Below are 25799 nucleotides of genomic sequence, written 5' to 3'. Positions count from 1 at the left end.
TCATCATAAGATTCTTGTTGAATAAATAGAATGTTTGAAGGTAAGTGGTCCAGGACTGGATCAGTAGCTCAATGACACTTTAAAATATTTTCTGAGTCATCCTCTTCAACTTTTGGCATTCACCTAGAGACCATTGCTCATGGTTACAAGATAGCTATCACATCCCCAAGCAGGAAAGAAGAGACAGAGCCTTCATTTTTGCACCCAGTAAACTCCGCGCATCTTATTTGACAGAACTGAGCCAAAGAACCAACCTAATTAGTGGCAAAGGGGAGGGAGATTCCAGACCTGTATTAGACCAATTATGATTCATCCTACACCCCTGAGGGCAAAGAATAGCTGACTAGTGACTTGAACAGATCAGAGTTCTACATTAGAAAAGGAAAGAGGAGAGAAGATGGTCATTGGGTGGGAAACAAATGTGTCTGCCATAAGCACTTAAGATTTGTTGAACTAATGAGCGAGGGCCACATTATAACTTTTATGGATCCTAACAGCTTTTGCCTTTGTATGCCTCTTCCTCTATAAAAAAAGTTAAAAATTATATTTTACAACAGAGTTGATATAAAAACAAATATAATCCTGGATTATTTGTTATATATTCATTATTACTCTGTTTATTTTTTATTCTCGTTTTGAAAATTAAAAAGGAAACATTTTTGTGCACCCTAGATATTGTGTCTACTGTGTTCAGTGGCTATTTCAACTCTGAGTCTATTATCTTTCCAACTGGATTGTAAATGCTTGAGGACAGTGACTGTGTGCTTGACTTTGTTGAGGACTTCAAAGTTCCTATGGCATCACTATACGTCTAAGAGCTGCTCAGCAAATTCTGTTGAGTTAACCTAACTTATCACTGTTTCTTCCTCTAGGGTGAGCCAGGTCCTCCTGGTCCTTATGGTCCTCCAGGAGCCCCTGGTACTGGACAGCAAGGAATTAAGGTAAAAATTCTTATCTCTTTGCCCATTGATGATTATTGAATTTGTTGATGGGGATGGGAGAGTTGTGACTTGCACTTTGCTCAGCTACCACAAGAATAATCAATGTATTTTTTGATTTGGTTGGAATGAACATTTATCTTGTCTCTAAATATATACCATCTTGCCATTGTTGACTTTTCATGGATTTTAAATGTTAACCTGTAAAAATGTTTTTAGGATGTGAAACACCGTAACACATCGACTACGACCTGTTCACATTAAATAAGCATAGAGGAGCAGAAACCAGGACAACGGCACTGAATGAGTACATGTTGACAGAAAGCTTTGTAGGGAGCTAGAAAGGACTGGAACACCCAACACGCTGGGATACTCTGCATCAAGCAGGATGTAATAGAGAGCAGAAGTACTTATTTTAAATGGCTTTTCTAGGTCATTAGGTCAAGAAGACTTTGATGCCAGGACTAAAACAGAGAGCAGCACAAAACAGTGCACTTGTAATGTATCAAGTGTTAACCACAGACAGCATTTACATGATAAGCACATGGAGAATTCATGGAAGGTAGAGTTTATATTGGCAGTTAGTGGAGAAGGATTCTGAAGGACAGCAAGTGTCACACTGAACTGAAAGGAGAGTGACATGTTACAGAGTGAGGACACAGAAGGGGCAACATCACAGGATGGTGGTGAGGGGGCAAAGAACAGCATACACATGGCTAGCTTAGTTATCTCAGTAACCAAAATGAATGGAATACACTCCATCCTGCCAATTACTTCACAATTGTTTCTGAGAGCTGTGTCATATTGCCTTCAGACAGGAAGGGATGATGAACATTTTAAGATAATTTGTTCACTTAAATTCAAGCCATTTCTCTTTTTATCTTTGTGAATGTGAAAAGTTTATTTTGCTACTTATCTCTGTTGCATGCTCCAGAGTATTTTGTACCATATTTATTCTTTATTTAAAAACTGAAAGTTTCATTTGATTATTTCGCTGTCTAGGGGGAAAGGGGACAGGAAGGAAGAACAGGGGCTCCAGGACCAATTGGAATTGGTGAGCCAGGCCAACCAGTAAGTAGCAAGAAATTCTAGATGGAATAAAAATAACAAATATAGTTCTTCTGTGCTCTTTCAGGTTTCACTAAACGGTTAAATTAAGCCATCTTGCACCTTTTTGGATGATAAATGATAATAAATATGCAAGGACCAGATCCAAGTACTATTTTGCATAATACATGAAACAGGGCCACACACAGAAATATGGTATGTGCAACTGGCTCTCTCTTACTGTGATCTCTTACAAGATTAATCACCATATTTAAGAATAAAAGAGTTCTCATGTGCCAAAGTTTTCTAGGAGATAGGAGAAATGGATTCAGGCCTAATATCCATACTTGGTAACTGATTTTCCTGAAACTGTGAGAAAATCACTGAAATAAGGATGTAGCTCATTACCTAATCAAGAGTAAATACTAAAGCTAGGATTAATGAAGGTGGTCAGGTAATACCTGTGTTATTCACAGCTTCCAGCTTATGTAGCTTTGAGGTTTACTATTTTGGGAGAAGAAAAAACATTTCTATCAAAAAATATCTGGAGAGAAAATAAATAAAACATGACTGTTTTGATATAGAAATGTTCTGAACTTTTCAAGTAATCATTATTCTCCTAGGAAAGAACAATAGCCAACTCACTGGGGTACAAATAAAAACAACTGGCAATCTCTATCAATATTTCAATGGCATTTTTGACAGAAGTAGAACAAAACAATCTTAAAATTTGAATAGAACCACAAGAGACCCTGAATAGTCAAAACAATCTTGAGAAAGAAAAACAAAACTGGAGGCATCGAGCTCCCTGATGTCAAACTGTATTATAAAGCTATAGTAATCAGAATGGTATGGTATTGGCATCAAAACAGATCCACAGACCAATGGAGCAGAACAGAGTGTCCAGAAATAAACACATGCATATATAGTCAATTACCTTAAAACAAAGGAGCCACAAGTATACAATGGGAAAGCACAGTCTCTTTAATAAATGGTGTTGGGAAAACTGGACAACTACATATAAAACAATGATGTTGGACCACCTCCTTACACCATAAACAAAAATTAACTCAAAATAGATTGAAGCTCTGAAACCATAAAACTCCTAGAAGAAAATATAAGTGGTAGGCTCCTTGACATAGATCTTGAGAATTTGAATCTGATACCAAAAGAAAAAGGAACAAAAGGAAAGGAAAAATAAATAAGCAGGACTACATCAAACTAAAAATGTACACAGCAAAGGGAAACTATCAACAAAATAAAAATGCAACCTACTGAATGGGAGAAAATATTTGCAAATCACATATCTGATAAGAAGCTAAAATCTAAAATGTATAAAGAACTCATACAACCTAAGAGCAAAAAACCAAACAATTCATCAAAAAATAGGCATAAGACCTAAATAGATATTTTTCCAAAAAAACATACAGGTGGCCAACAGGAATATATAAAAGATCTCAGCATCATTAATCATCAGGGAAATGCAAATAAAACCACAATGAGATATCACCTTATACCTGTTAGAATGGCTATTACCAAAAAGATAAGAAATAACAAGTGTTGGCATGTACGTTGAGAAAAGGGAACCCCTGAGCACTGTTGGTGGGAATATATATTGGTGCAGCCACAGTGGAAAACAGAATGTAGGGTCAACAAAAAATTAAAAATAGAATACCATACGATCCAACAATTCCACTTCTGAGTACTTAAAGGAAATGAAAGCATGCTCATTGCAGCACTATTTACAATTGCCAAGATAGGGAAACACCTAAGTGTCCATTGATGATTGAATAGATAAAGAAAGTGTGATACATATATATATATATATACACACACAATGGGATACTCTTCAACTACATAGAAGAATGAAATCTTGCCATTTGCAATGGATGGATCTGCAATGGATGGATCTCACAGGCATTATGCTAAGTGAAATAAGTCAGAGAAAGACAAATACCATATGATCTTTCTTATATGTGGAATCTTAAAAAAAGAAAGAAGAAAAGTTCATAGATACAGAGAACAGATTGCTAGTTGCCAGAGACAGGGTGGAGACTGGGAGAAATGGGCGAATGAAGTCAAAAGGTTAAAACAAAAAACAGAAAATCTCAATAGGAAAAAATTATTAGGGAAAGACAATGAAAAAAAACAACACAATACAACTGATTGTGAATAGTTGGTCTCCCAATGTGGATTGGCATTGAACAGTTCCTTGCAAGAAAATGATAACAGAAATATATGCCTCCCTGCTATACTCTGGGAATGAAATGGCAACATATTGCTTGAGGGTCAGACTTTCCTAATGTCTGAATATGCTAATTAAAAGAAGAGAGTATCATATGGAGGAAAGATATACCAGACCAATTATCTAGAGATTGGTAATCTAGTCTCAGTTTTTGCTAACTTGACTGTGCTCTTAAAGGTAGATCACTGAGGAAGAAGAAAACAAGTTCTGCTGTAGACACTGCTGGTTCTTTACTGCAAAGGCTGGAAACCTAGAAAACTGAAGGGACATCAGCTAACAAGGCAAGGCCCAGTTAAGTTGCCATGTGTAGTTGGAGTGCAGAGGAGAATTTGCAAAGTTTTTAATGGGAACAATAAAGAATCTTTTCACAAGGCTTTGTATAAATAGGAATAAAAATAAGCTTCATATTTCAAGCAAAGCATATTGTGAACTGTCCAAAAGAACCCTAGAATTTTGAAGCATATACAAGAACTCTTCCACATGCCTACTTATAACTTAATAAATTAATAAGTTATAAGCCCAAACAGCTTTGGTCTTGCTACTGGTTCCTAGGAGAGACTGCATGGCTACACATGGGACAATCCATGGCCACACATGCTCAGTTATGAACTGGGTGTTATTTGTTCCTTTAAGAAGTGTGCAGTAGAAGTCCATTACTAATTCCTGAAAACACAAAGAGTTGCATAAATAACTGGTTTATACTCCCTTGGCATCTACTCCATTGTTATTTCTCCCACAAGTCACATATATATCCCCTGGGCAATATGATAAGTTGGCTAGGGAAGAACAAAATCAAGCACATTATGCTGGCCCAGCTGGAAACAGACTCCTGCAAGCATTATGTCTCCTCATGAACACAGAGTATAAGATATTTGTGTCCTATGTGAATGTTCACCAAAGGGCATGCAATTTAGAGAGGGCCCTAAATAAACAAGATGAAGGGTGTCAGTCAACCTCTTTTCCCAGCTCCACTACCATCCATTCAGTATTAATAAGTGGCAGGGATAGAGGTTATACATGGAACCAACATGAATTTCCTTTCTACAAAACTAACCTGGATACTGCCACTGCTGAGCACCCAACCTGCAAAAGCTACACAGAAGTCTGCTGTCTTCTTTTTTGGAAAAGACCAATCATACCTCTGGTAGTATGTTGAATACACTAGAACTCTTTCATAATGGAGGGGGTGATGATGGCCATAATAGGAAAGAGTCAGGCAATTAATCAAGGAAGGATTTGCCACTACTATCCACAGTCAAGGAACTATCCACACAACTGAATGTCTTATTCACCATCATTATAATCCCATATATAAGTGCTTTTATATAAACAAATACTTTAAATATGAAATAGATGAGGTAATGCCTCTCTCCCCAAAGTAAACCACTAACTTCTTTGAATGCCTACTTCAGTTATACATTTCTGCATAACAAAACACTGCAAGACTTAATGCCTTAAAACAGTAATTTGTGATTTCTCATGATTCTGTGGGCTAACTAGGGAGTTCCGTGTGTTGTGAAGCATGAGTTGGAGAGCTAGAATGGCTGGAATGTTAAAAATGGCCTCACTCGTATGGCCGTCACTTCTACAAGCTGTTAGCTGGGAGCTAAGCTGGGGCTGTTGCCCAAATCCTCCACATGGAGGATTTTGCTCCACATGGGCCTCTACATGTAGTTGCTTGAGCTTCCTCCTAACATGACAGCTTGAATCCAAACAGGAGTGTTCCAACAGGCAGAAACCATGGATCACTTAAGGCTCAGCCTCAGAAATTGTCCACCATTTCTGTGATACAGTTGGCTAAAACAGCATAGGACTAGCTCATACTATAATCAACTACAAAAAGAGTTTATGTCCCTATGGGAGAATGGCAGGCAAAGAAATTATAGACATCTGTAATTCAAAATCATCTCACAGTTTACTTTTGGTGAAATTAAAAATTTGGGTTTTCCCTAGCCCTGTGATTTTCATAGTTGGAAATACAGAAATAAAGTTCTGCAAATGTCAGGAAAAGAAGTCGTAACTTTTTATCTTTTAATATAAATGTATAAGTGTTTTGTTCTGATTGAGCTTTGTGTTTTGCTATTATATACATTTCCTGAAATCATCAATAAACTTAAGAATGAGTTTTACTTTTTCATTCTAGTTCTTAAAATGTTTTTAAGTAATGAAATACTTGAAGTGCACTAAAAAGTACAGTGACAGATTAAGTAAACTAATACCAAATAGACAAATCTTAACGTTTTGTTATACTTGCTTTAGATTTTCTTTAAAAGACACAAAAATTATGGATACAATAAAGTCTATGTAATCTCTTCCAGGAAATAGAAGAGGGAAGAACATTTCCTAACTTATTTTATAAGGCCAGTTTTTTCCCTGATACCAAAACAAGACAGTGACAATACATAAGATAATACATATAGACCAATATTCCTCATGAATATAGACACAAAAATCCTTAGCAAAATGTTGATAAAAAAGAATTCAGTGATATCATAAAAAGAATTGCACAGCATGACCAAAAGGGGTTCATTCCATGAATGCAAGACTGGTTTATAATTGAAAGTTAGTCAGTTGTAACACATATTAATAAGACTAAAGATCACCTGATCATATAAAAAAATACAGAAAAGCATTTGACAAAATTCAAAACCCCCATTGGCCCTGATAAAAACTCTCAGAAACTAGAAATAGAGGGGAATTTCTCAATTTATTTTTCTTCTTTTTCAATTTCTACAAAAAACATATGCTAACATTATACTTAATGGTGAAAGATTGGATATTTCCTTCTAAGATCAGGAACAAGTCAAAGATGTCTGCTCTCATCAATCTTATTCAGTGTAGTACTGGAAGTCTTAATCAGCACAATAAGGCAAGAAAAGGAAATAAAAGGCATAGATATCAAAGAGAAGAAATAAAACTGTCCCTATTTGCAGAGGACAGGTTTATCTTCATAGAAAATCCCAAGAAATTGGTAAGAAATCTCCTAGAAATAACAAGTAAGTTTAGTAAGGTCATAGAATACAAGATCAACATGCAAAATCAATTTTATTTCTGTATGCTAGTAACAAACACATAAAAACTAAAATTAAAATGCAATACCACTTATAATAATTTAAAAAGTAGAAATGCATGGGTTAAAATCCAATAAAACATGTATAGGACTTGTGTCCTGAAAACTACCAGATATGGATGAAGGAATAAGTATATCTCATTCAGGCATGCCTTGGATAGACTGCAGGTTCGGTTGCAGACCACTGCAATAAAGTAAATGTCTCAATAAAGCGAGCCAAATAAATATTTTGTTTTCTTAGTGTATATAAAAGTTGTGTTTACATGATGCTAGAGTCCATTAAGTGTGCAATAGCATTATGTCTGAAAAAACAAAGTATATGCCTTAATTAAAAAATGCTTTATTGCTCAAAACTGCTAACCATCAGTGGAGCTTTCAGCAAGTTGTAATCACTGATCACAGACTGCCATAACAAATAGAATATAGTGAAAAAGTTTGAAATATTGTGAGAAGTACCAAAATATGACAGAGACATGCAGTAAGAAAATGCTATTGGAAAAATGGCACTGATAGACTTGCTCAATGCAGAAAAGCCCAAACCTTTAATTTGTAAAAAATGCAATATCTGCAAAGAACAATAAAGCAAAGTGTAATAAATGAGTAAGGCCTATAAACTGATAGAGAAACTGTGTTCATAGATTGGAAGACTTAACATCATAAAGGCATCAGTTCTTCTATATTTTAACTCATTCACTATATAATATACAATATACAATGTTAACTTATTCATTGTATTTTTAATTTGATAGGTATTTTTTTCAAGTATTTTTTCTTAAAGTTATATTTTAATCTTTTTTATTAGACTTATCTTTTTACTGTAATGTCCTCTTTATTTCTTATATTTTCTATTCTTTTCTTGATGATTAAGCATTTAAAGTATGCTTCATTTTTTTGGTCTCTATTATTTTATTCTATTTCTTGACATTATTGGGGAAGTTTATGTTATATTGATTGACTCTTATTGTGAATTATTTTCTTGTATGTTTTACATTTTGGCATCTAAACTCATTGTCATCAGGGCTTTAATTGTGAAATTCTATGTGGAGGCAGTTTGAGAGGAATTTGCATTTGTGTCTCTTATGTACTCTAGGCATATCCTTGATGCTATTGTGTTGACTAAGGTGTCCCTGGATCACCTATGTAGTATCATTTGAAACCACAAATGCATACAAAGCACAGTACCAGGTTAGGAAGTTTCAGGCCCATTTAGAGCCTAAGTTAGGCAGACAAGAATCTTGGCATTCACATCACTGTGTTGATGGGATGCCTTTTCTACCCTGCCCTTTCACTGAAGATATATAACTTTAAAGAGCCTAGCTTTCTGTGGGAATCTTAATTCTAATTTTCTCATTTTCCATTGAATGAGCCAAAGTCCTTGTTCCTGGTTCTCTTTTCCCTTTCAGATTTCCTAGACTTACTCCTACCACACAACCAGACTTTTAAACCCAGAATGGCTATAGCATCTGCCTCAAGCGTTCAGCTTTCTTTCTGTTTTGGAACCCTCTGATTTCCCTGATTTTTCTTTGAACCTCAGCTATGCCTTTAAAATTCATTTTAAAGACAAACTTGTATTACTTGCCTGTCTGTACCTAGAGGGCTTTCACAATATTCCAGAACATGAAATTCTTATTTGTTTGCTTGCTTTCCAAGCCACAATTACACAGATCAGAGTGATCCTGTGAAGTCTGTGATTTAATTGAGAACAAAAATCATACAAAGGTGGGAAGGATCGCAAACAATGTAAGAAAATGTTCCACCAAAATGTCATAATAAAAAATCAACAAGGTGAGTTCCTGAATTATTTAGAAGTAACATAAAGTCTTACCTTAGGACCGACAAATGTTCCACTGAAAGTCCTTTATATTTGTTTCTTTGCTTGAATAATTTTAAATGGTTTCAGGTTTAGTACTACTCTCATTTCAAAACAACAGTGATATAAATCTGATTGACCGAATGAGTATTGCAGCTCCATGACCTAAAGTGGAACTGTCAGCTATCATCTTTAATTACATGATTACCACTAGTTTTGTGTTTGTCTGTTCGATGACTGATTCATGAAAAATAAATTGGTTCAGGCTCTCAGGGTGATCTGTTTGTTTTTTGTGCAAGGATATTCAAAGTGTTATCAGTAAAAAATACCCCATGAAGAAGAACTATAATTGCTTTGTAGTTAAAGTAGTTGGCATATATTGTGGACAATTTTCATTATTATTTAGCATATTTATCTTTAATGCTTGCAATGTATATGGAAGACATTTTTATGGCTCCACAATTGAAATTATTCAGGAAAGTAATAAGATACTGTACAATCAGATTTTATCTTGTTAATGCTTCAAGTAAAGGATTTCACTGATCAGACTGTGTTAACTGATAATTAGGTTCCTCCATTATATTTTTTTATTAGAGGTGTTCATTAGAAGCCAAAGCAGTATGTCATAGTTGTAATTGGTTCTTGTGGTCTTTGGAAAGGACACTGAGTCTTTTGTAGGAGCATTTCTGTCTTTTAAAAATAATCCATTGATAATGTCCTAATCAATTAGAAGTAGAATTCATCTAACCCAAGTACCTCCTCTTCCTCTTATCTGGTTAACAATCATCTGCCATCCTGACTGTTCAACTGAAGACCTTGAGAATATACACTAATGGTGTGGAATATTACTGTAACTACACCTTGAATCACTCTTTTTTTAAATGCCCCTCAATAATTGCTCCTGAGTGTTAAATCTCTATCTCAGCAGCTTGGAACACACAGATCCTTAAAACCTCTCTATTTGCACTTCAACCTTGGCTGATTATTATACAAATGTATTCTGTGCAGCATGCCTCTCCCCAAGTTGTTTAATTTAAACCATTCACTCTGAAGCTACCATATTTGTAAAACTCTTTAACAGGACATACTTAGCAACTGCAGGATTCATGTAAAATAATTTTGATTGTCTTAGCAGGTATTTATTGAGTGCTTAATATGCAAGAGTTTTAAAGTTTTCTAAGCTAATCCTTATATTAATACCTGGGATTGAAGTAGGTACTGTTGTTACTACTATTCTCGTGAGGATGCAGACCTACAGAGAGATTAAATTATTTGTTCAAGGGCACACTCCTAATATGTAGCAGAGCTACAACTTGAACTTCAGTCTACATGATTCCAAAATCTGCTTTTAATTATCAGGCAAGACTGTAAACTCTATGAGGCAGGGCGCAAGGCTGTCTGCTGTTACTTGAACCTAGCATGGTACCTGGCACCTACTAGGCTTTTTGTACATATCTGTTGAATGAATGGAAAAAAGAATTGAACAAACTGGAAAAAGACTTCCTTGCATTCAGTGTAAATTGTGTTATTTTCATTTGTCATATCATTGGGGAAGAAGAACAGTTTGTCAATTTTCTAACTGACGTGTGATGTTAGCTAGACACTTGTCTGTTTGGTTTGCAGTTAGTTTTCATGCTTATATTTATTTTTCTCCTAGTTAATCCCTCTAACATTAGAGTAAGCTGTGATAGATATTAGCGCTTTGATTAAGATCTTAGATTGTTAAAAGCTAAGTTTCCAGTAAGCATAGTAATTTAAAGTGAATTAAATGTTAGCTTTTTTCTTTAATTAAAGTCTTTACTAAATTGCCTATGCATAAATAGTAAGAAGACTGTCTTTTAAAATATACAATATTAAGGAAAGGCAAAAAAATTAAACACGCATACAATTAGCTTTCTTTCTTACAAATCCATAGCTATAATCAGTCACTGATTAGCATAATGCTGCATTCTAGCTCTGCTACCAGGCTTGAGCAGAAAGCACCTCTTAAATTACCCTGGATTACTGCATATCGAGCCCTGAGATCATTCAAGGTGTCTAGCGGGGTGGCTTTGGAGCTTGTGGGCAATTAGTAGACCTTGTTCCACCATAGGTTTACTTCCCTGGCAAGCGAGCCCTAATTATCTTTTTAGATCCATTAGAGGAAAAGCTCCAGTTTGTGCTTCTAAGGCTCTTGTTAGTTCCTTTTCTACTTTTTTGCATTCTGGCCAAGAAGAAAGAGGAGGAAAATCTGTAGCCTTTTAAAATTCCTGGTCTAAGTGAATATCTTACTGCAGTCTTTTATTTTTCCATTAGCATGTTTCTTGTCAGTCCACTTCAAAGTCTGAGACTATGTTGTTTTCTTTCCTTATGTGAGAAATCCTCATGTTTCTGAGGCCTTTCTGAGCAATAGTCACATGGATTTCTTAATTTTGATCACTGAGGTTGAAAAATCATGTTTCCTGTTAATGAGACTATCAAGATCCCTCTTTACACATAAACCTCTAATGGATTCAACCCTTCCTGAAAAAATTAAAATTTGAGTCCAAATTTTTCCAGATAGAAATTAAAACATATGTAAACAAAACACAATGCTATGAAACAGTGGGGCAGTGATTTCCTCCCCTGATACAGGGCACCCCTGATACCTAATTAAATTACTTAATTACTCTGCATCCTTCTCTAGGCCACACAGTCCTAGATTTTTAGACTTTCCTCATGGATTTCTTTCCTAATCCCTATTCGGAAGCATCACTTAATTTTCATTTTCCTCTTACTTATTTGAGAATACCACAATAGAATATCTCCTGTTCAGTCAAATGGAACAAGTATTTAATACAATAGAAATATTATTCTTCACAACTCTATGCTTCTTGCTGATCAGCTGGGAGTTTACTAGAAGCGTTGTCACTAGTAAGTTACAGAGAACTACATCATTGCACACCCATGGTAATCGAAATGTAACCATTTTCTTTTTTCCCCTCTCCTCCCTTCCTTTTCCACTCTTCCTATTCTCTCGTTCTCTCTCTTCTCCTGCTCCTTGATTCTTCTTATCCTAACCAGGGACCCCGTGGTCCTGAGGGAGCACCAGGAGAGAGGGGCTTACCAGGAGAAGGATTTCCAGGACCAAAGGTAACAATACCTTGCATACTAGGAAAAATGCTTTGTCTTGCATGGTCATGCATCACAAATTTAAAAAATGTGTCTTAGCCATATCAAAAGTATTTTCCTATCTTCCACCCTATTAAATGAAGGAATATGTAAATATCCCCTTAACATGAAACTATAGTGAAATTTGCCATTTAAATAAGCAACTAACAGACTTGTACTTCTACAATTACTACATATGAAATTAGAAAAATCTCTTAGTTTGTAGCCATTAAAACTACAGTGATAAATAGCATCTTTGTGCACATGTTATTGAATGTAGCTATGGCAAACTATACTGACAGCATTGTTTAGTGAAACAAAGATAAACAGTCTAATAAGCCAATCTGTAAAAGTATTACCATAATAAGAAAGGAAATATGGGTGGAAGGAGGGAACTGAAATTACCTTATTACCATAAGAAGCAAGATGTTCTGAAAGACCTACCTTATACCTGGCAATTGAGAATTTAAAGGTTTCCACTGCTTCCCATACGTAATTCTTGGAGTTCAAGATCCTCCATGCCAGAGGCTGGCAAATGCTTTCTGTAAAGAGCCAGATAATAAATATTTTAGGCTTTGTGAGTCATATGGTATTTGTAGCAATTACTTAACTTCTGCTGCTGTCTCATGAAAGCAGTCATAAACAATACATAAAAGAATGACTATGGCTATGTCCCCAAAAAAGCTGTATTTACAAAAAGCAGGCAGCTGACTGGATGTGGCCAATAGTCTGTGTAGTTTGCTAACCCCTGGTCTAGGCTGTTGAACTACAATCTCTGGCACATTTGGAAGGCCACACAGGAAATGGCTTTCTAAGCCACTTTGGGCAGTATCAACGTTTCAGAGCAAGTAAGGATAAATTTTGGAATCCTTTTTCTTTCTTTTAGCGTTTTCTCACACGTGCTGACCAGAGAAGCAAATGCTGTTTTCTGTAAGACCTTCTGCTTTGGTCATTCAGATAGGTCACCAAGATCTGATCTCAGTAGAGCCTCATGCTCCAAAATTGCATCTCATTTTCAGCCTCTTCCTTCATGATCGATATTCAGTTACCTATGAGCAACCTGAACCTCAGCTAGAGGGGAGTCAGTTGGTTAAAACAAATAATTCATATTAAGTTGTGGGTGACTGCTAGGTTAAATTTTAAAATGGGTCCTTATTAACTAGCAAATTGTGTCATAATACATGGAAATTATAAGTTGGATAAAGGAGACATTACTAATGCACTTGACTAACTGAAGTATTTTTGTGAGAAGACAGAGACCAACAATTTGGCACTACATTTCAGAAAGTTTTATAATACATAATTTCTTGAATTTTTTGTGATATATAGTAAATTTCTATTTATGTGTAGCCCACACAACCTGGGAAATTCAAATAGCCAGAATTATTTCTCTTTATAATGTGTGTGGGGTTTTTAGATAAAGAAATAAGTGAGAAATGAGTAAGTGAAACACTAAGAAGCATATTGCAGGGCATGTCTTAACAACAGGTTCATTTATATGGTATAATGACATACTCTAATTCATAATTACTCACAGGACTGCATTGTCCTATTTCTCATCAAAGAAAGAACATATTATATTCAGTAGGACTGAAAGTATGCAATTATATTCTGTGGTAATGATCAAAAGAACTTACTAGTCAGAACACTATTCCCCAACTATCAGGACCAACAGGAATTTTCTATACAGGCTACCTGGGGCTGCTTTGCAGTGACGTAGGGTTGAAGTGAATAGAATAGAAAGATACATAAAGGTAAATTTTCCTGTTCCCTAGATTTCTTGTAAATGTTCTTCGAATTTATGCTTGGTTCAAATAAATTCATGAAATGAATGCAATTTCTGATTGATGGTATGGTTTATTTTTCATCCAAATACACTGTTTTATGACTTCATTGATACTACATTATGATCAGAGCTATTCACATAGGTCATGTGTCTAGAGAAGCATCACCAAGATTTTCCATCAATTCTTTTAAAATTAGATTTTCAATGAATGTTTATAAATTGTGATATGAAACACTTAATAAATAATTCAATCCTAGCAAGTTCATATACTAATATGAGAGACAAATTTTCATTTTGTGATGAAGCCAGTTGCAGCCAGGTTGAGGAAATGGAGGATTGATTCAGTCAGTTGTGCTATGTGATTGATTGGGTCCCTGTTCCCAGGTATTTCTGATTATATTGGGAATGGAGCTCTTCTCCAACTTTAGTTCTGCTTGGACAGATTCCTTCCTATTTAGGAGTATTAAGGCTAATTGCTTTTTGCAAGTTACAAGTCTTGGTGTCAGGTAGAATTACCCATTTGGAGTAAGCAGTGAATTTGGATTCTTTAAATGCTTTAACTGCCTTAAAATCCTGATTTTTATTATTGTGCTGATATCTCTCCCATATACTTTCAGGGTGAAAAAGGTTCTGAAGGACCAGTTGGACCACAAGGATTACAAGGCTTGTCAATCAAAGGGGACAAGGTACTGCATATAGTGTACATAAAAGAAAAGATGCCAACAATTATTTTCACTGTTCCTATGTATATACATTCATGAACTGTACACAATCTAACAACCATGCTGAGTATCCAGTTAGTTATAAATAAAGTATATGCAAAGTATATTTTTATGTAGGATGAGTTACGATCTAGAAAAGCCCATCATATATATTTACAGTAATGTCTCATTTATTTGGGTTCTTACTTCTAGTAACTCTTATCTTCAGCCTCCAAGCTTTGAAGCCAAACATGAACAAAAGAGACCTCTTCTTAATAAAGAAAATAGTTGTTACAAACATATTGACTTGACCTCACTAAAGAAGCTCATATCCACCCTAGACTCTCACTCAAAAATATTAGCTTAAAATGGGACTGAAATAAGAGAACTCTCTTAAGAGGTTCATTGACTCATTGCAGTGATGGAGACCACATGCCTTGGGGAACTGATCACAACTCAGTAAGAAGGTGAAAGATTTTCCATAGGATTTGGACTTGTGCTAGGTGCTTTGGAGAAGTGTCCATAGAAGCAGATGTTGATTTTGGATTGAATCCTCTCAGAAAGTGGAGGTAACTTTAAGACTGGGTATTTCCATCTTATGTAGGAGGTGGAAGAAATGGAGTCAGATGTAATTGGTAAAGAAGTAGCAATCATTCATTTAGCGAGTACAGGGGGATATGTGATCAGTTTTGGGGAGTTTAGACGTTATTTTTTGTTTTTGTCTGTGCTCAGATATAACTATGGAGGGATCTTGCTTTGGATTCGTCATGTAGAAAGGCCATGTATCACACTGGTATTCTGTATAATCCTTCATGTTCAACACGATGGCCTACCTGCCTTGGCTTTTCTTTTTCTCACTAGTTACTTGTTTTCTTTAAAATAGCTGCAGATTATACCTAGATTAAAAGTGGAGGTGAGGCTGGTGATGTAAACTACTGGAGGCTGATAAGGTCCTAAAGACTGGTGGGAAGGGAAAGCTGCCAGAGCGGGGGACGTAAGGCATGTATAAAAAGGGAGGCCTCGTATCACTTTAGAATCATTTATATGTCCACCTCTAAACATATCATCATTTATATTAAAGTACAGTTAATCATCATGGTTATCTTAGAAATTGTGTTCCACTCTTGAATTTCTCACCCCTTTTATTTACTGGTAGTAGCTTACTGGTAACTGTATTTAAATGCAGAAAGAGTGGTAAATAGTAAGTTGCGCACATTTTAGATGTAATATAATTCTTGGTTGAAACAGTTCAGCTCTGGTTGTAACTCTACCTCCAAAATACTCTAAATAAGATGCTCTTTCTTCCTTTGGAGCAGTGAGAACTGAGTACAACAGAACCACTGTTCTATGAGCTCAGTAGATTGCTGTTGACATGGCATTTGTGTTTTTACATCTGGAGCTCATGCAAAGAAAACACGCTGAAATATCAGGACATTATCACATAGTAACTGCATAGCTTTCATATGTTATTCTCTTGCCAAATCAACACCATCTTCCCTTTCCCTTTCTGGTCTCTTCCTTTCCTATTATTTTATATATTAGACTCAGACACTATGGTGTCTGTGATTCTAGTGGTAAGATAAACACTTCTATGGCAAAGGCTCTCATCAATAACTGGTACCTAACAAGGGTTTTGATACAGATATTTAACTGTAAATAACAATGCACAAAAGAAGATCTCTTTTATGTGTTCTTTGAATATTTGCAAAATAGTGGTTATGAGTTGGGTTCCAGAGTCAGGGAGAGTGGACTTGAATCTTGCCTCTGCTATCTAACACTTGTGTGAATGAGCCGAATTACTTATCCTCATCTGGAAAATAGCGCTGCCTACTTTCGTGGGTTTTTGTGAGAATTAAGTGAGATGAAGCATGAAAAGCATTTAGCATAGAGCCTGCCACATGATAAGCAAGTTCTGAGTCAGAATAATCCAGCTCAGCATTAGAACTTGAGTCCACTACATTTTTCTTTCCATGGTATTTTTTTTAGACATAACACAAAGTGAAACCTAAGATGCATATTCCAGGGCAGTAGTCTTAATTTCTTAGTATTTAAAATACATTTTAACAAGATTTCAAGGGGAAAGGTATTTAGAAAATTTAACACTTATCTTCAATTACTCAAATCATGATTTTCTTGCACCCTATGGATTTTAGACTTTTCAACATTTCTGTTATGATCTTAACAGAAGTGTTTGTATCATTATAATAATCATTCAGGAATTTTTGGTTCTTGTGAAAAAAAATGACTGGTAAAATAACCTGGTGCAAATACTCACCAAGTTGGACTAAACAAAGTATCATTCACTATTTTGGCAAATCTGAACTATTTTTAAAAGGAAAGGAGTTTTCTAACTTTCTATGTTGACCATTTCTTACAGTGTAAAGATAGACTTTAATCCAGTATTTTATTCAAGATAGCAAAGTATGAAAGGAAGAGATTTAATTACATTATATTGTGCTATTTCTGACTTATTTTCTTTACAGGGAGATTTGGGACCTGTGGGACCTCAAGGAGCAATGGGCATCCCTGGAATTGGGAGTCAAGGGGAACAGGTAATCTGTACTCTCTCCCTTCCTCTTTCATACAGAACATTCTGGCCAAATCCAGGTATTCATTGAAAGCCAGTCCTGCAAACACCTGTGAGTATATTGATAGTCAGACTGCAATGGGATGTGCTTTCAAAAATGAATATAGAGAAGGATAAGATAGTTTCATGAGATTTTATTTTTTAGAGCTTCCAAACAAAAAAAATAAAGTATGTGTTTCTTGGTGCTATGATTTTTAACATTAAAACCTAATTAGTAATATTTTATATTTTTAGTTTCCCTTGGAAGCAATAGTTTAATTACCTGTTGGTTTGTGAGTGTTTCCCCTGTAAGCTTTGTGAATTATTATATCCTACTCTCTCCCTATGTCAGCAGAGATGTCTTTCCCAACCTCCAGCCTTAAACTAATCTAATTTAAAACAAGGACCAGAATCAGAGGTAACCACTTAATTTAAGGGGCACCATTCCTGAATAGAGGCAAACCACAGATGGTATCTGTAAATGACACTTGGCCTCTCTTGGGCCTTTCAGAAGAAAGCAAAGATATCTGAGCGTTTTTTGTTTTTGTTAATCCAAGCAATGGCCAAGTTAAATATTACTCCTTTTATCCATTTCCTTCCCCTTGGTGGAGGTTCCAGTGTAATATATAAGGATCAAGGTGCAGGAGAAGCCAAAATAAACCTGGATGTAAAAATTTAGATACGAATTATGAACTGGATGTTTTGACTCAGCAAGAATCATGGTCTGCCTTTGTCACCAGGCATTCTCAAGCTGTAGTTGATTTGCTGGCTTCAGGGCTTACATTCTGATCCTGGAAGTGGCTGGACCATGCTGTCATATCCTGGGTGTTGTGGTGTTTTGGGTACTGAATCACCACCATGGGACTGGAAATGAGGTTCAGAAAAGGCCAAGTCTTTCCAGATGGCCAGTGAATCTGGACCTCCCACCTGCAACTCCCTGTTGTCTCTAATGCTGGTTCTCATTGGAAGTGGTTGTTCTTTGGCCAAAAACAAACAAACAAACAAAACACCCAAAACTCTATAACTTCTTTTGTTTTCTCACCTCACCTATTCTTTCCAAGAGAAAAAAAGTTTTCAAGTTAGCTGTGTCCATATGAAGCTGACCCCTATTGCTTAGGAGACTGAATGGAATTTGTTATTTATAAACTGCTCTAAACAAGAATAGAATTTGTTTGCCCTCTTAAGACAAATGATTTAAGTTCTACTTAAATTTATTTCTATTTATACACGTGTTCATTTTTCTTCTTATCCCTAATTTAGCATGTTTATCCCTTGAATTGTTGTTATTATTAGATCTTCCTATTTCTCTTGTAGAAATGAATTTTCTCATTCATCTGTTTATAAGGGAATTTCCACTCCCAGCAACATGTTTATAATATCCCTCAAATGGACTGCAGATTTTCATTAAACATTCGGATGCTTGACTGCTTCAACTCTTTAGTAAAATAAAGTGAAGTATAAATAACCACGTATACACATGTACACACATATATGTACATATCCCTTGGAACTTTTTGGTTCCTTGCCCCATTGCACGCTACATGTAGACTACTGTGAAAGGAAGGAGACCTTTTTATAATGGTTCAATATTTATATTAAACCTTAGCTTCATTAAATTATCTAGACTGCTTCACCTTCAACCAGAGAAAGGGGGGAATAATATTTACAACTTAAAAATGAGTAAGAGGTTGTATCATCTAGTTGGAGAAAAGGGGATAATATTTGTAATAAAATAATCATGTATCTGTAACTATTATATCACTGTCATGACTTGTAGGGTATAAGCAAAACAAAATCTTAGTTTTCTCTTTCATCATCCCTTAAATTTTTTTCAGTGGGGAAAGTTTTTCTTTATCCTACCACAGAAACAAATTACCAGCAGGCTACAGACTTTGCTTATCACTTTTAGGTAATAGAAAGTTATAGGGTCACTTCTAAGCTGCAAATCACAGCTATAATTGTATAAGAAAAGCTATCTAGTCAGTATGAGCTGCAGGGAATACCTATGGGCCATGAGGGGGGTTGTACTTCTCACCCCTTCCAGCCTGAATCAAGGGTGGGAGGAGGCAGGGAGGGCACGGAGGCTCATTCTCGGCTGGCCTGAGGTCAGAGGGCTTTGGGTCCCTGGGCTCGGTAGATATTTGATGCTGACGCTCTTCCTCATGGGGCTGCTTCACTGCCCCTGTGACGGACTCTCCTGGGACATGGAGGAAGGCCTCTCTTTCCCCAGCTGTTTCTTTTCATCAGCCTCTGCTTTTCTGGAGGTTTACTCTATACCGAATCTCTATTCCAGTTCCATTGCTTTTCCAGGTCCTCTTGGACCGGATTCAGAATGGTTTCAGGCCAACTCCACTTTGAATTTGATCCACAGAAAACAACTCATGTGGCCTTTGTGTGGACAAACTCTGGATGCACAGGCTGATCCCTGCTTTCCCAGCCCTCTCCTGGCTATAGCCACAGTCCACTTTAGTCTTCCCAGGCCTGAGTTAGACACTGGTTCATTGTGTCCCCAGAACAAAAATCCTGGTCTCCAAGTGGTTTCCTTGAAGGTCCCTTTTAGAATGAGGTAAAGAGAAAAGCAACCCAAACTCCTCCCATTTTTTCCAAGGAAAACATTTTGTAAAACTATTTTCTCCAAAGAATAACATATTAAATCCTGTCTTCTCCCCCTTTCTACACCCACAGTGTGAGTGAGTCAGTATTTGAATATTCTTCAGTTTGGTGTCTGCAGGCTATTGCTTCTCAGAGTCTAGGTCAGAGCTTCAATTTAATGTCCTGATATATATAGATTAGTACAGCTAGATATAGGTCTGCCTGCACATGACTGAGGTGTGAAATAGGTTAACAAAATAGAATTTGATTTCTCTTATTTAGAACTCTAAGCTGCTGTGGTGGCTGTACTCATCAGCATCTTCAGGGGTTTAGGCTTCTTGATTCTTATTAGCCTGCCATTCTGAGGGTGCTTTCTTCATCCACGTGACCCAGGATGGCCGCTATGTCTGCACTTCAGCCACTACAGGTGGGGGCTAGGGAAGGAGAAGGCATACCCCTTTATCATGAGGCTTCCGTTCACATCCCATTGGCCAGGATGCAGTCCACATGGCAACAGCTGGCTGCAACAGGGACTGGTTAGGTGTGATCTTTTTTCTAGGCCAGCTGAAATTTCTCTTACTACGAAAAATGTGGAGAATGCATATTATGGTTCAACTAGCAGCCTCTACCACCTGATCTAACTAGTACTGAGTATGAGGAATGTATTATGGGATATGAACCAAACTTTCACTTTAAAGGATCTGAAACTACTATCATTACTATCATCCAAACTTCTTCTTAACTTGATTCATATTATTCTAAAAACTTTTACTTTAAAGGGGATCCAAGGTCCTATTGGCCCACCTGGTCCACAAGGGCCCCCAGGACAAGGCTCACCTGGCTCCAAGGTAACTTTCTAAATGAGATCAGAGTTATCTGTAGTCTAATAGCTATTTTTCTGGTCAGTGGCCAGTGTATTTGAAAGGCAGCAGATGAAATGAACTTAAAAATCAGAGATGTCTACTTAATGTAAAATGTTACTTTTTTTCCTTATGGTTTATAAAATGTAATATGTATTCTTTATGCTCTCAGAAGCTTTTATTTACACAATCTTCATTTGTTGTTTTCTGTATTACTTTGCTTATGAGACCCTAGCCCAGCAACTCAAGCTGTAGTATCAGTAGGGGCTACCTGAGGATTGGCTCATTTTCATTTTCACCACTGCTTGCAATGTAGGTCCAACTACTACAACATTTAAAGATATGGAGTCAGAAATAACCTAACAAATAAACATTGTCTGTGACCTTGACAATCAAATTATCTCCTAGTTTAGAACTATTCTTTATCCCTCCGGGAGAGGCATGAGACTTAACTAATTAGCTGTCCTTAATGTTACTTCAGACAATCAGTAATCACTGTTAAATATATACCACTTCTCTGAGAGCATCACCTCTGAGTATACTCCTTAGAGCTTTCCATGTGAGAAGCAGCTCAATAGAATCCAGTTACTGTCCTTGAGATTCTTGACTTAGGGCTCATGATGGAAAGCTCAGATCGTTGTCTCTGGTTATCATATTACTCCTGATCAGCAGTCACCTTGGCTTCTCACGTATCAGTTTTAGTTATTCTGGAGTATAACTGCTGATCTTTTCCAGGTGCTCCCTGTGGGGGTTCCCTAAAATCAATTTTAAATATGCTATACAGCCTATATTTTAAGCCAGATCGTTATATATCCCAAATTTGGTAAAAATCCATCCATTGAAGGAATATCAGGTAATATACATATATATGCCTGAAATATGTATAGGTATTTGATATATTTGACTTCAACATATTTGAATACACACACACACATCTATGAATTGATGTTCATAAGAAAATCTTATATCAAAAGATAAAAACTCAGTTTTATCTTATTTTGCTGATATAGGACAGCTCTTAGGAAATCAAATGCAGAAACATATTACTTATATTTTGATGCTACAGTCAATATTCTTCCAATACTCTTTCCTCACCAGGGAGAAGTAGGCCAGATAGGACCTACAGGTCCTAGAGGACCAGTAGGAATTGGAGTACAAGGCACAAAGGTGAGTTGACTATACTGATGAGAGGCATTTAGATAATTTACGTAATATTATGTAAAGTTTCATTTACATGCAAATGCAATGCTGATCATGCATGTGTCATCTGTTATTTCACCGAAGTAGAATATTCATTCAGAACAGGGTCTAATGATCCATACAACTCTTACAGTTAAAGAAGAACCAAAATCTTAGTCTATTTTAAATACTGCTATGTTTTTTGTTTTTATTCTCTTATTTATTAGCATCAGAGGCTGTTTTTGACAAATAGTAATTCTTTAAAAACATTATTGCCTGCTGTATTATTAAACCAAGCATGCAGCCTAGTAGGATTTCAGGAGAGGTTATTTCCCTTTTGTTTAGGGGCTGGCTCCTTCTCATCCTTCAGGTCTCAGATCGCAAGCTACTTCCTCAGTAATTCATTCCCTAAATTTAAAGTATGTCCACTTTACCCTGTTACCCAGTTATTTTATGTCTCACGTTGTTTCCTTCACTTTTACCACTTATCTCAACCTGCATGTTTTTGAATTATTTTTCATCTTACTCTACCCTCCAGAAATGTACTGTCCAGTGTCCCAGCCACTAGCCACATGTGGTTATTAAATACTGAAATGTGGCTAGTAGGAACTGACATGTGCTATAAGTATAATATACACACTGGATTACAAAGGTTGGTATAAAAAAAAGAATATAAGCTATATTAATACACTTGTATATTGATTACATATTGAAATGATAACATTTCAGATATCTTAGAGTAAATAAAATCTATTATTAGAATTATTTTCACCTGTTTCTCTTAACTTTCTAAACGTGGCTACTAAAAGTTATCATTTCATTGAAGCCTGCTTCCTGTTTCTATTGGCAAGTGCTTCTCCACTGGGCAGGGACCCTGTTGCCTTCTTTTTCTTATTTATTATTGAATCTCCAGTTTGGAGGACATGATGGGTACTCAATAAATGCATGACCCTTCACAATTTCTATAATTCATCCTGGAGGCATATAGGACCTGACAAGCCATGCCAAGGATTAAATTCCATTATTGTTCTTCTGTCACTGTCATCATTCTTATAAGTATTTGGGTATTAGTAGAACATACAAGAGTGGGTCTAGGGAGAGTATACATATTGCCTATATAGAATCATAATTACAAGGGGTACAAAATATGCTAATATAGTAATAATAGCTGCCATTTAGTGAATGTTTTTGATGTGCTGCACAATGTGCTAAGTGCTAATATGACACATATGTCTATCCATATATGTAGTGCATATATATAGTGTATATCTACACATACAATGTCACATATATGCCAATTTCAGGTAGGCAATATAGAGTTGTAAGACTCTGCAGTTAACTACTTCAGTACAAATCCCAGTTTCGCCACTAACCAGATGTGTGATTATAAATGTCTTCCACTTAAAAAAAATGAAGTATTTCAAACATACTCACTAGTGTAGAGAGTAATACAAAGAACACCCACGTATTCCATAATCTGGCTTTATCAAATAATAACATTTGCCATACTCTAGATTTTTAAAAAGAAACATTATAGATATAGTTAGAGGTCTCTGCCTATGCTCCCCAATCCCATGGTCCCTCTTCCCTCCCTAAACATAATTATCATGAATTTGGTGTTTATCATTCTTTCTAATATTTTATAATTTTCCCACATGTTTTAAAACATAAACCATATATTGCTTTTTTGTGTTCTTGAACTTTACATATGTATCATTTGGCAATATATTCACACCCAGCCTTATGTTTTATTTACATTTCTATATGCCTTTAATTCATTCATTTTAACAGCCCTCTAGTACTCTATTGTATGAAAATATCTCATTTAAAATGTATGCATTTTCCTGTTGATTCACATTTAAATTGCCACCCATTTTTTGCCTTTGCCAACAGTGCTGCCATAAACATTCAGTAACTTTCCTTTTGTGTAAGAGTACAAATTTCTCTTACAAGTAGAACTGGAAGATCACAGGGCATTCAAGCATTCAATTTCCATATTCTGAAAATCCTGTCCTAAACTGACAATGGATAAAATGATGGGCCAGTTTACTCTCTTCCCAGCAATAGGCAATGGTATTTCTTACTCTACATTCTTCACAATATTTCTTTATAATAGCTCTTTGTGTACCTGGATATTAATCTTTTGTTACTTGGGTTGCAAGTATCTTCTCCCAGACTACGACTTATCTTTCCACTTTACTTAGGATAACTTTTAGTATATAGAGTTTTAAATTTTGACATATTTCTATCCCCTTATGATTTGGGCTTTTTGAATATTATTTTAAAACATTTCTTGACTCCAGAGTCATAAAGAAACTCTTATATATTTTTCTTCTGAAAATTTTGGTGTTTTGGTTTTTCTGTTTAACGTACTTGGAATTTATTTTTGTGTAAGAGGCAAGGTTGGGATATATTTTTTTGGGTAGCCAGATGTCCCAGCATCAGTTACTGAATAGTCCATCTTTGCCATACTGATTGTCATATGTCAAGTTTCTATATTTGTAGGGATCAGTGCTTGAACTCTTTATTCTGCTCCATTTGCATATTTGTATCTCTTTGTGCTATTACCTCTATGTCTTGATTATGACCTATATATAAGTTTCTCTGTCATCAGTAGGGAAATATTCTCATCATCTTTTTTGCTTATTCTTGATTCTAACATGTACATGTTAGAATTGGCTTCTCAAATTTGACAACATGTCCCGTTGGGGTACCCTATTGGGTTTGGGTTTGCACTGAATCTTCAGATTAAATATTGCAGCTTCAGATTAAGTACTGAGTTTTCCAGACTACAAAGTAAAACTCTAATTTCAGGAAAATATTTGTCATTTTATCCATAAAGATCTTCTACTTCTTGAATTAAAAAAGTACCTTGGAGAAATTTTTGCAATTGTGAATTGTTTTCTTTTTTACATCTTCTAATTAGCTATTTAAAAAGTTTATAAGAAAAATTTTGTTTTGATATATTGATTTTTGTAATCATCCACCTGATAAAATCTCTTATTACTCCTAATTGTCTGTAATGTCTCTTATTCTTTTACCACCTGTGTACATAATCAAATTGACTGAAAATATTTTCACTGACTCTTTTTAGTTCTTTTCTTACTCATTTTTAAAAATCATTTTACACTGCTAGGATCTCCAGTGCAATGTTTAAAAGAAGAGAATTCAAAGGAAGTGCTTCTAAAACTTCACTTTCAACTGTGATATTTGCTGTAGGTCTTTGAAAGATGTTCTCTATTAGGTTAAGGTAGTAATTCCCTTCTGTTTCAGTTGTAACAAAAGTTACTTATTAATCATAAATGGGTATTGGATTTTATCAGATTCTGGATCTACTTTCCCTTTTAATGTGTTAATATGGTGTATTATATTTCCAAAGCTTTTATATTTTTGGTTGAGCCATACTGAATAAACTCAAGTTTATTCTTGAGATAAACCCAACTGATTGTGATGTGTAATTTTTTATGATAACAATTCAACTGAGTAATTTTTTACTAAGGATTTTTGCATCTATTTAAAATAATTCTGTTTATTACATGATTGACATAAATAAAAGCACATGGTTAAAGTATACAATATGATAAGTTTCAACATATGTATATATTCTTGAAACCACAAAAGTGTCTATCACCCTCCAAAGTTATTATGTGTCCCTTTGGAATACCATCCTTCCATCCCTCCCTGACTTCTCTTATCTCTACTGATATGCTTTCTGTAGACATGCTTTCCAAACATCTAGTATCCACTGATCTCCTTTCTGTCATTATAGGTTAATTTACAGTACCTAGAATTTTATATAAATAGAAAAATATATATGCTTTTTATCTGTTTTTCGTTCAGCAAAATTATTTTAAGATCCATGCTTAACATGTATGA

The 25799-nt window shown here is 35.6% G+C and overlaps 1 protein-coding gene across 3 annotated transcripts in view; it reads left to right on the top strand.

Annotated features, from left to right (window-relative positions):
* The window catches only part of COL28A1 (collagen type XXVIII alpha 1 chain), a 178389-nt gene that overhangs the window by 56339 nt on the left and 96251 nt on the right, over nt 1-25799 (top strand). For all 3 annotated transcript variants that reach the window (XM_057504546.1, XM_036894570.2, XM_036894569.2), the window contains exons 12-18: nt 873-941; nt 1941-2009; nt 12153-12221; nt 14643-14711; nt 17210-17278; nt 20664-20732; nt 21843-21911. In XM_057504546.1, the coding sequence (XP_057360529.1) occupies nt 873-941; nt 1941-2009; nt 12153-12221; nt 14643-14711; nt 17210-17278; nt 20664-20732; nt 21843-21911 (483 nt within the window). The remainder of the gene's footprint in view (nt 1-872; nt 942-1940; nt 2010-12152; nt 12222-14642; nt 14712-17209; nt 17279-20663; nt 20733-21842; nt 21912-25799) is intronic.

The sequence above is a fragment of the Manis pentadactyla genome, chromosome 7, assembly GCF_030020395.1.
Source record: "Manis pentadactyla isolate mManPen7 chromosome 7, mManPen7.hap1, whole genome shotgun sequence".
Classification (NCBI taxonomy): Eukaryota; Metazoa; Chordata; class Mammalia; order Pholidota; family Manidae; genus Manis; species Manis pentadactyla.
Note: the sequence above shows the minus strand (reverse complement) of the source record. Positions and strands in the feature narration are given on the sequence as shown.